Source organism: Oncorhynchus tshawytscha, linkage group LG03, assembly GCF_018296145.1.
Source record: "Oncorhynchus tshawytscha isolate Ot180627B linkage group LG03, Otsh_v2.0, whole genome shotgun sequence".
In the NCBI taxonomy this organism is placed as follows: Eukaryota; Metazoa; Chordata; class Actinopteri; order Salmoniformes; family Salmonidae; genus Oncorhynchus; species Oncorhynchus tshawytscha.
This window is the reverse complement of record NC_056431.1, coordinates 64,888,219-64,903,116: the sequence shown is the minus strand read 5'-3', so window position 1 is coordinate 64,903,116 and position 14,898 is coordinate 64,888,219. Positions and strand designations below refer to the sequence as shown.

Below are 14,898 nucleotides of genomic sequence, written 5' to 3'. Positions count from 1 at the left end.
ATTTACACTGGAGTGATATGTGCAGATGAGGATATGCAGGTAGAAATACTGGTGTGCAAAAGAGCAGAAAAACAAAACAAATATGGGGATGAGGTAGGTAGTTGGTTGGATGGGCTATTTACAGATGGGCTGTGTACAGCTGCAGCTCTGTAAGCTGCTCTGGCAGCTGACGCTTAAAGTTAGTGAGGGAAATATAAGTCTCCAACTTCAGAGATTTTTGCAGTTCGTTCCAGTCATTGGCAGCAGAGAACTGGAAGGAAAGGAGGTCAAAGTAGATGTTGGCTTACCTGCTATACCTGCTGGAGCATGTGATACGGGTGGGTGTTGCTATGGTGACCAGTGAGCTGAGATAAGGCGGAGCTTTACCTAGCAAGGACTTCTAGATGACCTGGAGCCAGTGGGTTTGTCGAGGAATATGTAGCGAGGACCAGCCAACGAGAGCATACAGGTCGCAGTGGTGGGTAGTATATGGGGCTTTGGTGACAAAACGGATGGCACTGTGATAGACTACATCCAATTTGCTGAGTAGAATGTTGGAGGCTATTTTGTAAATGACATCGCCGTAGTCGAGGATCGGTAGGATAGTCAGTTTTACGAGGGTATGTTTGGCAGCATGAGTGAAGGAGGCTTTATTGTGAAATAGTAAGCTGATTCTAGATTTAACTTTGGATTGGAGATGCTTAATGTGAGTCTGGAAGGAGAGTTTACAGTCTAACCAGACACCTAGGTATTTGTAATTGTCCACATATTCTAAGTCAGAATCGTCCAGAGTAGTGATGCTGGACGGGCGGGCAGCAATCGGTTGAAGAGCATGCATTTCGTTTTACTAGCATTTAAGAGCAGTTGGAGGCCACGGCAGGAGTGTTGTATGGCGTTGAAGCTCGTTTGGAGGTTTGTTAACCCTGTGTCCAAAGACGGGCCAGATGTATACAGAATGGTGTCACCTGCGTAGAGATGGATCAAAGAATCACCCGCTGCAAGAGCGACATCATTGATATATACGGAAAAAGAGTCGGCCCGAGAACTGAACCCTGTGGCACCCCCATAGAGACTGCCAGAGGTCCGGACATCAGGCCCTCCAATTTAACACTGAACTCAGTCAGAGAAGTAGTTGGTGAATCAGGTGAGGCAGTCATTAGAGAAACCAAGGCTGTTGAGTCTGCCGATAAGAATGCGGTGATTGATAGAGTCGAAACCTTGGCCAGGTCGATGGAGATGGCTGCACAGTACAGTCTTTTATCGATGGCGGTTATGATATCGTTTAGGACCTTGAGCGTGGCTGAGGTACACCCGTGACCAGCTCGGAAACCAGATTGCATAGTGGGAAGGTACGGTGGGATTCGAAATGGTCGGTGATCTGTTTGTTCACTTGGCTTTCAAAGATCTTAGAAAGGCAGGGTAGGATAGATATAGGTCTGTAACAGTTTGGGTCTAGCGTGTCTCCCCCTTTGAAGCGGGGGGGGTGGATGACCGCGGCCGCGTTCCAATCTTTAGGAAGTGATCATTACACATCTGCACCTTGTGCTGGGGACAATAAAAGGCCACTAAAATGTGCAGTTTTGTCACAACACAATGACACAGATGTCTCAAGTTTTGAGGGCGCGTACAAATGGCATGCTGACTGCAGGAACGTCCACCAGAGCTGTTGCCAAAGAATTGAATTTTCATTTCTCTAACATAAGTCACCAACTTTGTTGTAGAGAATTTGGCAGTACGTCCATCCGGGACACAACTGCAGACCATGTGTATGGCGTTGTGCGGGCGAGCGGTTTTCTGATGTCAACGTTGTGAACAGAGTGCCCCATGGTGGCGTGGGGTTATGGTATGGGCAGGCATAAGGTACAGACAATAAACACAATTGCATTTTATCGATGACATTTTGAATGCACAGAGATACTGTGACGAGATCCTAAAGGCCCATCGTCGTGCCATTCATCCACCGCCATCATCTCATGTTTTAGCATGATAATGCACGCCCCCATGTCGCAAGGATCTGTAAACAATTCCTGGAAGCTGAAAATGTCCCAGTTCTTCCATGGCCTGCATGTACGACAACTTCGCACAGCCATTGAAGATGAGTGGGACAACATTCCACAGGCCACAATCAACAGCCTGACCAACTCGATGCAAAGGAGATGTTTCACCCTACATGAGGCAAATGGTGGTCACATCGGAGGGACTGTTGTCCGGTCCTCTGACAGTCTCTATGGTGTGCCACAGGGTTCAATTCTCGGGTCGACTCTCTTTTCTGTATACATCAATGATGTTGCTCTTGCTGCTGGTGATTTTCTGACCCACCTCTACGCAGACGACACCATTCTGTATACTTCTGGCCCCTCCTTGGACACTGTGTTAACTAAGCTCCAGACGAGCTTCAATGCCATACAACTCTCCATCTGTGGCCTCCAACTGCTCTTAAACGCAAATAAAACTAAATGCATGCTATTCAATCGATCACTGCCCGCACCTGCCCGCCCGTCCAGCATCACTACTCTGGACGGCTCTGACATAGAATGCGTGGACAACTACAAATACCTGGGTGTCTGGTTAGACTGTAAACTCTCCTTCCAGACTCACATTAAGCATCTCCAATCCAAAATTTAATTTAGAATCAGCTTCCTATATCGCAACAAAGCATCCTTCACTCATGCTGCCAAACATTCTCTCATAAAACTGACCATCCTACTGATCCTCGACTTCGGCGATCATCTATAAAATAGCCTCCAACACTCTACTCAACAAACTGGATGCAGTCTATCACAGTGCCATCCATTTTGTCACCAAAGCCCCATACACTACCCACCATTGTGACCTGTACGCTCTCGTTGGTTGGCCCTCGCTTCATACTCGTCGCCAGATCCACTGGCTACAGGTTATCTACAAGTCTCTGCTAGGTAAAGCCCCGCCTTATCTCAGCTCACTGATCACCATAGCAGCACCCACTCGTTGCACGCGCTCCAGCAGATATATCTCACTGGTCACCCCCAAAGCCAATTCCTCCTTTGGTCGTCTTTCCTTCCAGTTCTCTGCTGCCCATGACTGGAACGAATTGCAAAAAATCTCTGAAGCTGGAGACTCACATCTCCCTCACTAGCTTTAAGCACCAGCTGTCAGAGCAGCTTACAGATCACTGCACCTGTACATAGCCCATCTGTAAACACCCCATCTATCTACCTACCTCATCCCCATACTGGTATTTATTTATTTATTTTGCTCCCCAGTATCTCTACCTGCACATTCATCTTCTGCCAATCTACCATTCCAGTGTTTAATTGCTATATTGTAATTACTTCGCCACCATGGCCTATTTATTTCCTTAACTTACCTAATTTGCACTCACTGTATATAGACTTTTTGTTATCTTTTGTTCTACTGTATTATTGACTGTATGTTTTGTTTATTCCATGTGTAACTCTGTGTTGTTGTATGTGTTGAATTGCTACGCTTTATCAGGTCGCAGTTGCAAATGAGAACTTGTTCTCAACTAGCCTACCTGGTTAAATAAAGGTTAAATAAAATAAATAAAACATCAGATACTGACTGGTTTTCTAATCCACAGCCCCCTTTTTTTGTGACAAAAGATGGATATTGTTGCATGTTGAGTTTATTTTGTTCAGTATAATTCCCTTGGTACTAGTATGATTCTCCTGACATGTTCAGAACTTATGATCACACACCACAGGATAGAAAGAATACAGGTAAGATTGCATAACAGAATGCAACAATATGCAGGCAGCTATAATATGTTGTACTGAACTGCTACCGAATAGTTGGGTGCATAAAGCGATTTACTCATTTGCCAAGCACTAACTTGTCTTTAAATGTAACTAGGCAAGTCAGTTAATAAGAACAAATTCGTATTTACAATGATGGCCTACACCGGCCAAACCCGGACGATGCCAATTGTGCGCCGCCCTATGGGACTCCCCAGCACGGCCGGTTGTGATACAGCCTGGAACAAAACCGTACATTTATTTGTAATACCTTTACATATTTAGTTTACGATGTCTACTCCGGAAAGAAGACGACTGATCTCTCCATATACTGTTCACGTGTGCGAACACCCGTTTGTCAGCTGTCGCCCAGGCCTGTCCGACCTTGATCGCTGGACATTTATTGACCTCACTGTACAAACACCACGTCATTGTAACCACGCCCCCCGTCAAACACGCTCTCAGAGCCAAAGGACAAAAAAGAAAAATAGGGTGAGACTATGTAATTGGACACGTATTAAACATTGTTTTTTTATACATCATACGCCATTCAATTCACACACTTAAGGAAGAAGTAACACATTCAAGGGAAAATACATTAAAAGCTCAATTATCTAATGTATCGTTTTACTTAAGAAGAATACACAAAATACGTCGCCTATTTGCTGAAGTGGTATCGCCTAATAAACCACGCACTAGCGGCTAGGGTAGGAGGATAGGATTTCAGAGGCGACAGCGAAAAAGGAACTGAATGTTGTTGTAAACACAACATTAACCAGTTAGCTATATTATAAATACATTTAGTGTAAACAAAACAGTACATTTATTTGTATTACCTTTATATATATTTAGTTTACGATGTCTACTCCTGCAAGAAGACGACTGATGAGAGATTTTAAGCGGTGAGTTGAAGATTTTTCACGGGTGGTGTTAATGATATGCCTGAAGCTAGCTTGTCAGCTAAGGGTACTTGGCTAGCTTGCTAACGCGACCAAGTCATCCAGCCGTCTATTTGATATTTGGTGTTTTATTTAGTTTAACAAATTTGCTATGTTGCCTTTGAAAATAGCGGATGCTTTACACAACAGTCTGCCGCTAAAGTCGACCCTAAAACATTAGCGACTTATTTCGTCAGCAAGCTAGTTTGCTTACAAGACTTGACTAGCCAGCTAACGTTACTCGGCTAGCTAAGAAAACAACTCGCTCTTTCCAAGGCGAGTCACCATAGTTAACTCGCAAACGAAACTGAGTTAAATTAACTAGACGTCATAAAATTAATCAGGTTGTGTTTAATATTTCGAGGGATATTTTTTTGCGACATCCTTGAACTTCATATCAAACCATGCATAACGTTTATGAATACGACTGACTTTTTAGCTAAACACTAATCTAGGGTTTCTGCTTTGGTTGATAATATTGCAAGTAAATTAAGAGTACACTAATTCAGTAATGTTGTAATATACTACAGCTATCAGTTTGAAAATGGGGCTAACAGTTCCTTAAGTTAGGTAGCAAGTAATTTGAAACGTGGAAGTTGTTTCTTTTCCTCGGACCCCCATAGGCTACAAGAAGACCCTCCGGCTGGTGTCAGTGGTGCCCCTTCCGAAAACAACATCATGGTGTGGAATGCAGTCATATTCGGGTAAGACGGTAAAGCGCAACCGGTCCGATGTGCACATTCAGACTGTGTTCTCTGTCACAGATGTTCAGTACAAATATTACATTAACACCTAGCAAAATATCTACTCATACGGAGCCTAGCGTTACCTTCAATCCTTAAGATCCAAGGACCGTGTGTTCATTTCAGAGGTAACAGTAGACTGGCCGAGAAAACAGCCAAATACTCAATTTTTAAACGTGAATCGAGTCAACTGAATCGAGTTAAATAAATATGAAGCCCTTTACGTTCATATCACAAGTATTAACACAAATGCAAAAAAAAAACCCCCCAAAACATACTGTTTTAACCGGTTTTATCACAGTTGCAGCCGACAGTATTTTTCAGTGACAACACGTTTCTGGCTGCCTTTCGTTATACACAGGTGTTCCGCGCATGCTAAAGAGCTAAGTACCACAAGTTGTCGCTCTGTCTTAAGTAAACACAGGCTCTAACATGGAGCTATGGCGGTGTGGGAACTCTAACTCTATAAAGGTGTGTGTCTATTTGTGTTTTTCTCACCGATATGAAAGTAGTCCTTATGCTCCCAAAATCCAAAATGGTACCACAAGTGATGCATGTTAATATTCAGACCTAGCGCCAGGGCTCTTAACAAAACTCCCCTGTACAGAAGACTCCTTCTTCCAATGACTCTTATGTGTAATATCATGGAACTGGGTGAGAGTCATGGTAAAGGACTATGTAACACCATGCTCCATCAGCAAATATTGCTGAGTTTGGGTTCTGAAACAGCATTTGCTAGTTATTGGTCATTCTGTGAGAGCCAGGTCATGTCAAGACCTTTTTAGGCCAATGACACAAACAATTAAGTGAATTATCTGCTCATTGTAATGTTCCTTCATCTGTATAACTTATTTATGGGGAACTGACACAATATTTCATGCACACACAAACTTAATGTATTTATTTCCCTTTACAGCCCAGAAGGGACACCTTTTGAGGATGGTGAGTACAGCACTGTACACCCCAATCTTTCTATTTGCATACTCTGTGCAGTTAAGGTTTTTGTGACATAATTGTAGATTTGATAAATTCCACATGAAGTAGGCTAGAGCATGTCAATCATCAACTACCTGTTTTATCTAACAGCGGTATTGCAGATAGTGCTACAGCTGTAATTGCAAAACACGTTTTCTAACATTCTTGGTTGCGTGATATTAGCCGTGGTTCTAATTCATATTTCCCTCCATCTTTTATATGTTCCAGGCACATTTAAGCTCACTGTTGAGTTCACAGAAGAATACCCCAACAAACCCCCCACAGTGCGATTTGTGTCAAAGATGTTTCATCCAAATGGTATGTTGTCACAACGAAAGTAGCAAAACATTCCAATAATGATTAGTATTGCCTACAAAGATTAACACTATTTTTACCCTTCCATTTTATTTACAGTGTATGCAGATGGGAGTATATGTCTGGACATTCTACAGAATAGATGGAGTCCAACCTATGACGTATCATCCATTCTTACCTCAATCCAGGTAGACACATTTATCACGTTTTCCATGCATCCTCCTGTCAACATTTAGTCCTACTGCGACGGAGCAGAGATAAGCCACAACAGACCTTAGACTTCCCATACTGAAGTGCCATGGTGCATATTCCTACTGTTATGCCAAACTCTGTGTGCTGTAGAATGCCTGTCTCATCTACTCTGTTGGCCTATCTCCCTTCCCTCCTTCCAGTCCCTGCTAGACGAACCAAACCCCAACAGTCCGGCCAACAGTCAGGCGGCTCAGCTTTACCAGGAAAACAAGAGGGAGTACGAGAAGCGTGTGTCGGCCATTGTAGAACAAAGCTGGAGGGACAGTTGACCAGACCCTCTCCCTTCTGTCCTCCTCTGTCCCCAGCACTGCGCTGTGTGTGACTCAAGTTCTAGTGGAGTACATCTTCATTTAGTTTTTCTTTTTAAGCTTTTATGCACTTTACCTCTCCCTTCCCTTGTAGAACCTCTTTTTTTTCTGACACGCTTGGAGTGATTGTTAATTTTTTTTGTTGTATTTTCCCCTCATATTTTGGCCCATCGGGGACGTATGTGCTGAATCTTGCCTTTGCCACTACGCTCTTCAATTGAGGACCATTTTTGGATATCAATTACCTTGCCTCATCCCTTCACTGAAACAAATGAGTTGGACTAATTTGTTTAAAGTTTGGAAGAAATATCAATTATGATAACCTAGCTTGTAGGTTCCTTCTTTGGTGTGCTCCCCTTACTTTATATCAAGCTAATTTTACAAAGCAGCATCTGAGCTATCAAGCTCTACCTTTCTTTGGACAATTGCTGCCTGTGTTCATCCTAAACACCCTGATTGAGAATCAGACCCACAAGCTTAACCCATGTCTTTGCTGTGTTGTGAGCTCTGTTACATGCATGACAGTGAGTGCATTCATGTTGTTCAGTACCCTCAATGTATATAGGAAAACATACATCTGGATTTATGTACAGATTTTGCACTGGTTGTTCATGTCATTTTTTCCAGCACTTGTAAATAAAGGCAAAACTACCTTTACTTTGACCGTAGTACTGTTTCTCTTGGATACCGACAGTAAACCATGTGCTCCCTACAGTATTCATCAATCCATTCTATATTTAGCTTTGTGGCATCAGTGATCTGTGAAACTAGCTTCAAAATTCATGAATCTGTTAACCTCATTCAACACTATTGAAGCAAACCTTAATGAGAACTCCACATCTAAAACCAATCACAATTGCAGAACCGCATGGAGTGATTGTGTACACAACACCAAATGACACGAGTTGTTGCTTTGCTATTTTTGACTGGCAGTATGCAAAGAGCAGAGGGGGATATGTCATTTGCAGAACCCCTTGGTAAGGATTTTAGGCTAGGTTTCTATGATGTAAATACTTTACTACCGTTGGACTAGATACATTTAATTCACCTTACTGGTGTCAAGTGAAAGTCCTCATGAACACGCCCATTGCCAAGGGGATTTGATGTCACACACTCCATAAAACATTTCCAACTTAATCATCTCTTAAGTGTCTACAATGCATTTTGCTAGGGCAGTCCTATCAGTAATGGCACTTCAAGCAAAGGGCAGTCACATCTCAGATACACACAAAGACAATTCAACAGGAAGTTCAGATGTATTGCACAATCTTGGATTAATTTTTTATTTGTTCAGAAGAGCATTAAGGTGATACAGCAATGTCAATCATTGGTGTGGCTATTTGATAAAATGATCTATTACATTATACTGTATCTGTCGTGAACCAGGATGTCCATCTTCCAGTACAGCATTTACTAAAATAAGTCCCTCTTTCCAATTCATTTTCAAACAGCATTGGAAGTAGAAAAAAACTAACCTAACATGACAATGTCCGCTGGGCTAGGTAGAGAAGCTACCTGTTGTAGGCCCTTTCCTTCTTCGCCCTCTCTAGGGCCTTGTCCATTGTCTTCTCATTCTCGCCCCTGCATTTGGGGCAGAACCACTTCCCCTTGGGCTTGTGATGTAGCGCCACACAGGAGAAGTGGAACCACTCGATGAGACACTCGTCGTTATCACAGCCAATCATCTCGCCGTAGGATACTTGTTCACACAGGCAGTAAGTGGGCTCGTCTGGGTCGATGGGCAGGTCTAGGGGTGACACTTCCCTCTCCGACTTGCCCTTTGACCTCTTCTTCTTCTTGGACGATGTTTTGGCCCTCTTCTCTCTGGGCACCCCCATGGCCACCTCATCAACATGACCCATGCTTCCATAGCTCTCCCAATTCTCTCCGCTTTTCTGCCGCCGTGACCGTTTCCCGCCAGACTTGTCCCCCCCGCCGGCTGAGCACGGTGTCACCTCGTCACGCCTCTTGTCATGGTGACCAGCTTTGCCCGGAGTTGTTGTTTCTGCCGACGGCGCTATGGAGGCTGCGGTCGTTGTCATGGCAGTTGATGTGGGTACATGTGTATCAGGGTTCTCCTTGGAGGCGTGGAGGAGCTCAGAATGCCAGTCCACCTGTCTGCTACAGTTCTCCACCAACTCCACCTGGAACAGTACAGAGTGAGTATGTCTGTATATATATTTTAAACACTGTGGGTTTTGATCAGTGAGGTGACATGCAGTACCAGTCAAAAGTTTGGATAACCCACTCATTCCAGTTAATTTTTTTACATTGTAGAATAAGACAAACTATGAAATAACACATATGGAATCATGTAGTAACCCATTTTTTTTTACATTAAAATATGTGATTCTTCAAAGTAGCCACCCTTTGCTTTGGACAATATTGGCAACCTCTCAACAAGGTTAATGAGGTAGTTAACTGGAATGAATTTCAATTAACAGGTGTGCCTTGTTAGTTAATTTGATCCAATCAGTTGTTGCGACAAGATAGGGTTGTTACACAGAAGATTTCCAAATATGGCTAAAGACCAAGTCCATATTATCGCAAGAACAGCTCAAATAAGCAAAGAGAAACGACAGTCCATCATTACTTTAAGACACGAAGGTTAGTCAATGCGGAAAATGTCAAAAACTTTGTTTCTTTAAGTGCAGTTGCAAAAACCATCAAGCGCTATGATTAAACTGGCTCTCATGAGGACTGCCAAAGGAAAGGAAGACCCAGAGTTACCTCTGCTGCAGAGGATAAGTTCACTTGAGTTACCAGCCTCAGAATTTACAGCCCAAATAAATCCTTTAGAGTTCAAGAGACACATCCCAACATAAACTATTAGGAGGAGACTGTCAATTGCTGCAAAGAAACTACTAAAATGACACCAATAAGAGACTTGCTTGGGCCAATTTGAGATTTCTTGTTTCCAACCCTTGTGTGTTTGAGATGCAGAGTAGGTGAACGGATGATCTCCGCATGTGTGGTTCCCACAGTGAAGCATGGAGGAGGTGGTGTGATGGTGCTTTGCTGGTGACACTGTCTTATGTATTTAGAATTCAAGACACACTTAACCAGCATGGCTTCCATAGCATTCTGCAGCAATAAGCCATCCCATCTGGTTTGCACATATACCGCATTTTATGATATACCGGTATTGATGCAGTGACCAGTTTGGGTTTTTACTTTACCTTCTAAACCAGTATTTGAATGTTTGGTTGGTTAAATGTGATACGCCATGTGTGTAGTATGAGCTAAAAATAAGGACGCGCGACAACGAGATTCTAGCTCTAGCCTGTTTATTAACCTAACCCTCGCATGTCATATATAGGAACGGATACCCCCAAGGGACATCCTACAACAATGTGTAATGTTGTAATGTGTAATTTTGATAGTTTACTTCGCTACTTGAATCATCTCTCTCCGCCCTGTTCTCCGTTCCACACACAGCCACGCCCCCTGTCACTGAAGGAGCGCATTTGACTTCAACCACGAGACACTTGCGTTCAGTCAAGAATGCGGTTTTCACTTTGCTTATATATAGAATCAACTAGCGTTCTATAATGACACTAAGTTTGTGTTTCTTTACATCAGTAAACAGCTAGTTTGTCAATTTCTTAGCAAGTTGCCCTAAATCTTGTGGGACGCTAATTATTAGCCGCTAATGCTAATAGCTACTGAGTAAGAGCAAACGTAGCTAGCTAATACAGGTGATGGTGTAGACCTAAATCAGCATGTTGTTTGTGTAACAGCATCTTCTAAATCAATGAGGAATATGCAAAGCAAGAATGTTAGCTTCATGTAGCTAAGAGAAAACATGCAACGTAGCCAAAGCTCATAGGGTCCCCTAGGAAACACTTATCAAAACTTTAGTTCCTACCCTGTCACAATAACGCCTTCCTGGCATTTTAATTAGTTGCCATCTCAAACACTGTATTCAAAATGCCCACTATTATATTCTAACTATAGAATTAGATTAGTCATTATATTTCCAAGATTCCAACAGTTTTGCTCTAATTCGCAAGTCAAATCACAATTGCAACATTTGGTTAAAAAAAAAAAACAATCCTAGATTATTTGCCCATATCATGCAGCCCTATGTGGCAGTGTGAGAATTCTCAATTGAGCAGTGGTTGTAAAGTACTTAAGTAGTACTTGAAAGTGTTTTTACTTAAGTCTTATTTTGGGGTATATGTACATTTTTACTCCATACATTTTCTCTGATACCTAAAAGTACTTGTTACATTTTGAATGCTTAGCAGGACAGGAAAATGGTCCAATTCACACAATTGTCAAGAGAATATCCCATGTCATCTAATGCCTCTGATCTGGTAGACTCAAACACAAATGCTTTGTTTGTAAATTATGTCTGAGTGTTGGAGTGTGCCCCTGGCTATCTGTAAATAAAAACAAGAAAATGGGGCCACCTGGTTTGCTTAATATTTGGAATTTGAAACGATTTATACTTTTACTTTGATAGCTAAGTACATTTTATCAATTACATTTACTTTTGGTACTTAAGTATATCTAAAACCAAATACTTTTAGACATTTACTCAAGTTGTATTTTACAGGGTGAATCCCATTTACTTGAGTAATTTTCTATTAATGTATCTTTACTTTTACTCAAGTATGATAATTGGGTACTTTTTCCACCACTGCAACTGAGTGCAGGAAACGCAGAAGTGATAAGTGCTGAAATGTGTTTTGGTTGAAGTTGAATTGAACAGTATAAAACAATCAGAATGGAGAAAGACTCATTGAAATTGCTTAGAATGTACATGTTGCCACCCTAGGATCACTCACTACTCACAAAGCAAACATAGAACTTTGATTATTCAAAACTAAAAATACCATACCATTTTTTATTTTATTTTTTACAAATACCGTGATATAATATTTTGGCCATATCACTTAGCCCTAAGTGGGACTGTTTTTCAACAGGACAATGACCAAAACACACCTCCAGGCTGTGTAAGGGTTATTTGACCAAGGAGAGTGATGGACTGCTGCATCAGATGACCTGGCCTCTACAATCACCTGACCTCAACCCAATTGAGATGGTTTGGGATGAATTTGACCGCAGAGTTAAGGAAAGCAGCCAACAAGTGCACAGCTTGTGGGGGAATTCCTTCAAGACTGTTGGAAAAGCATTCCGGGTGAAGCTGGTTGAGAGAATGCCAAGCATGTGCAAAGCTGTCATCAAGGCAAAGGGTGGCTACTTTGAAGAATCTCAAATATATTTAGATTTGTTTAATACTTTTTTGGTTACTACATGATTCCATATGTGTTATTTCATAGTTTTGATGTCTTCACTATTATTCTACAATGTAGAAAATAGTAAAAAATAACGAAAACCCCTTGAATGAGTAGGTGTCCAAACCTTTGACTGGTATTGCAAGTTGGTCAAGGAGAGTGACCAATATGGGCTTTGTTGCAGCCTCATCCATCAATATTATTGCTTTTCAAGTTGGAAAATCAAACTTATTCTGTCCGCAGGACAGTTGAGCTAACGTAGGCTAATGTGATTAGCATGAGGTTGTAAGAAACAAAAAAAAGATTCCCAGGACATATACATATCTGATATGGGCAGAAAGTTTAAATTCTTGTTAATATAACTGCACTGTCCAATTTACAGTAGCTATTATAGTGAAAGAATACCATGCTATTGTTTGAGAAGTGCGCACAATTATGAACTTGAAAATGTATGAATAAACCAATAAGGCACATTTGGGCAGTCTTGATACAACATTTTGAATAGATATGCAAGATTTCACTGCATCACTCAGACTTTGCACATAAAGTGCTGCTATATAGTGGCCAAAGTCTGAATTGCACCCGGGCTAGAATAATTAATTATGCCCTTTCTATTGCATTTCAAAAATGGCACAGAAAAAACCAAAAAAGTATTCCTTTTGTATTTTATTTTACCAGATCTAATATGTTATTCTCCTACATTAATTTCACATTTCCACAAACTTCAAAGTGTTTCCTTTCAAATGGTATCAATAATACACATATCCTTGCTTCAGGACCTGAGCTACAGGCAGGTAGATTTAGGTATGTCATTTTAGGCGAAAATTGAAAAAGTGGTTTAAGCAAAGTATAAAAGGGGAGACACTTTTGTCCATAAACAATAATACAGGCAGCCAGCCACGTTCACGCACCATCTGCCCAGCAATCTGGATCTTCTCATCTCCCAGCTCCTGGCTGCGGATAAGAGCTCTCTGGATGGCCAGTTGAAGTCTATGCCGCTGGAGAGGGTCGGACTCCCGACTGTAGCGCTCATAAACGTCATCCAACTCTTGCAGGCCATCTGAGGCAGGCAGGCGGGCCGGGCCATAGGATCCAAGAGATATAACAAACATGGCCCATAGATAGCGTAAAGTGGATGGAGTGGCAGTTTTATTATGGAGCTAAACAAACGTGTATTACTCTAGTAAGCTAAATACATTTACATAACTTGAAACGAATATTGTTTTAAATTTTACATAAAATAGTAGACACCTTTTATTCAAATAACTTAATCGAATGATACAAGCTAGCTAGCCTGTACATCTGGACGCCAGTACCCAGCTACTGCTAGAAACTAGCAGCGTAACTTCAGCTTGCTAGGTTAACTGAGTCGTAGCAGTTATGTAAACTGGCTATATTGATTAACGTTACCTAGCAGGTAGCTAGCAAAGTTGGTCAGTGGATGAAACGTGAACGATTTACCTTGATATGTCGCATCAATTTCCTTCATAAGCGACACACTCCTCTGTATGTCGAAAGGCAGTGATTCGACCAAATCCAAATATTCTTCCACATAATTTGAAACGACGTGGACCGGGTCGCCGTTAGACGAATTTAACATTCTCGTCAGTCAATGTCCACACGAAGCTGTCCACAAAAAAATAAAATGTTACACAGAACATCCTTCTACAACATTATGGCACACAGAACATCCGAAACTCAATCCTACAGTACACGTTGGACGAATAAATCTATTTTACGTTTAAGCTGACCTTTTCCCTTACTGTATCCATGAAACCTAGTTCCACTATCTAACGTTTAACAGGAGGAAGCTTCAGGCTCTTAGCGCCTACTGTGTTAGCGAACTAGCTACAATTAGCTAGTAGCGGTAACGTCGTTACAGCCTTCACACTGATTACGGTCTGAACACGCTAATGAAGTAATGCAAACGACCCATTTTTACTCACCAGAAACGTTATATTTTTCCGTTTACTGAAGCTCATACAATGTATTCAATCCAACTGGAGAATATTCTAACCGTGCATTGATTAGAGCGTGAAGAACGGTAAATTTGAGTTGAACAAATAAACCGGTTTGTTTTGCGCATGCGCATCCCGTGAAACAAACTCGACATGTGTTGATTAATTTTTTTGTGAAGATACTTTTTCGGCAACGACGTTTGAATCTGTTTTTAAGTCTATTGTTTTAATGCATTTAGTTTACAATTATGCAGATCTTGTGAAAATGGTTGATGCCTGACATGTTGATGTTACATCTTAGCTTGATACAGTTCCATAGTTTTGCTCTGATTTTATGAAGGCGATAACCCGGTAAATCGTAAATACAATGTATGCGCCCTCAGGTGGCAGTATGACAGAATGGCAATTATTTAAAATGTAAACAAAGTTTCTCTCCATCGCAGGCATCTCGCA

The 14,898-nt window shown here is 41.6% G+C and overlaps 2 protein-coding genes across 5 annotated transcripts; one reads left to right on the top strand and one right to left on the bottom strand.

Moving 5' to 3' along the window:
• The first annotated feature begins 4,402 nt into the window (after positions 1-4,402).
• Positions 4,403-7,907, top strand: LOC112241645 (ubiquitin-conjugating enzyme E2 A). Of its 2 annotated transcripts, XM_024409700.2 has the most exons (6): positions 4,408-4,615; positions 5,275-5,355; positions 6,311-6,336; positions 6,598-6,687; positions 6,784-6,872; positions 7,077-7,907. In XM_024409700.2, exons 1-6 carry the CDS (start codon positions 4,572-4,574, stop codon positions 7,203-7,205), a joined length of 459 nt encoding a protein of 152 aa, XP_024265468.1. In that variant the 5' UTR covers positions 4,408-4,571; the 3' UTR covers positions 7,206-7,907. The 2 variants fall into 2 exon arrangements, with proteins under 2 accessions (XP_024265471.1, XP_024265468.1); XM_024409703.2 differs by lacking the exon at positions 5,275-5,355 and having other exon boundaries at positions 4,403-4,615.
• A 586-nt stretch (positions 7,908-8,493) lies between these two features.
• On the bottom strand, positions 8,494-14,884 carry LOC112241620 (inhibitor of growth protein 1). 3 transcript variants are annotated; one of them, XM_024409695.1, is made up of 5 exons: positions 14,434-14,884; positions 13,949-14,113; positions 13,399-13,547; positions 8,892-9,388; positions 8,494-8,843 (listed from the first exon to the last, which is right to left on the bottom strand). In XM_024409695.1, exons 2-5 carry the CDS (start codon positions 14,085-14,087, stop codon positions 8,756-8,758), a joined length of 873 nt encoding a protein of 290 aa, XP_024265463.1. In that variant the 5' UTR covers positions 14,088-14,113; positions 14,434-14,884; the 3' UTR covers positions 8,494-8,755. The 3 variants fall into 3 exon arrangements, with proteins under 3 accessions (XP_024265463.1, XP_024265454.1, XP_024265457.1); XM_024409686.1 differs by having other exon boundaries at positions 8,494-9,388; XM_024409689.2 differs by lacking the exon at positions 14,434-14,884 and adding an exon at positions 14,239-14,390 and having other exon boundaries at positions 8,494-9,388.
• Between the last annotated feature and the right edge of the window lie 14 nt (positions 14,885-14,898).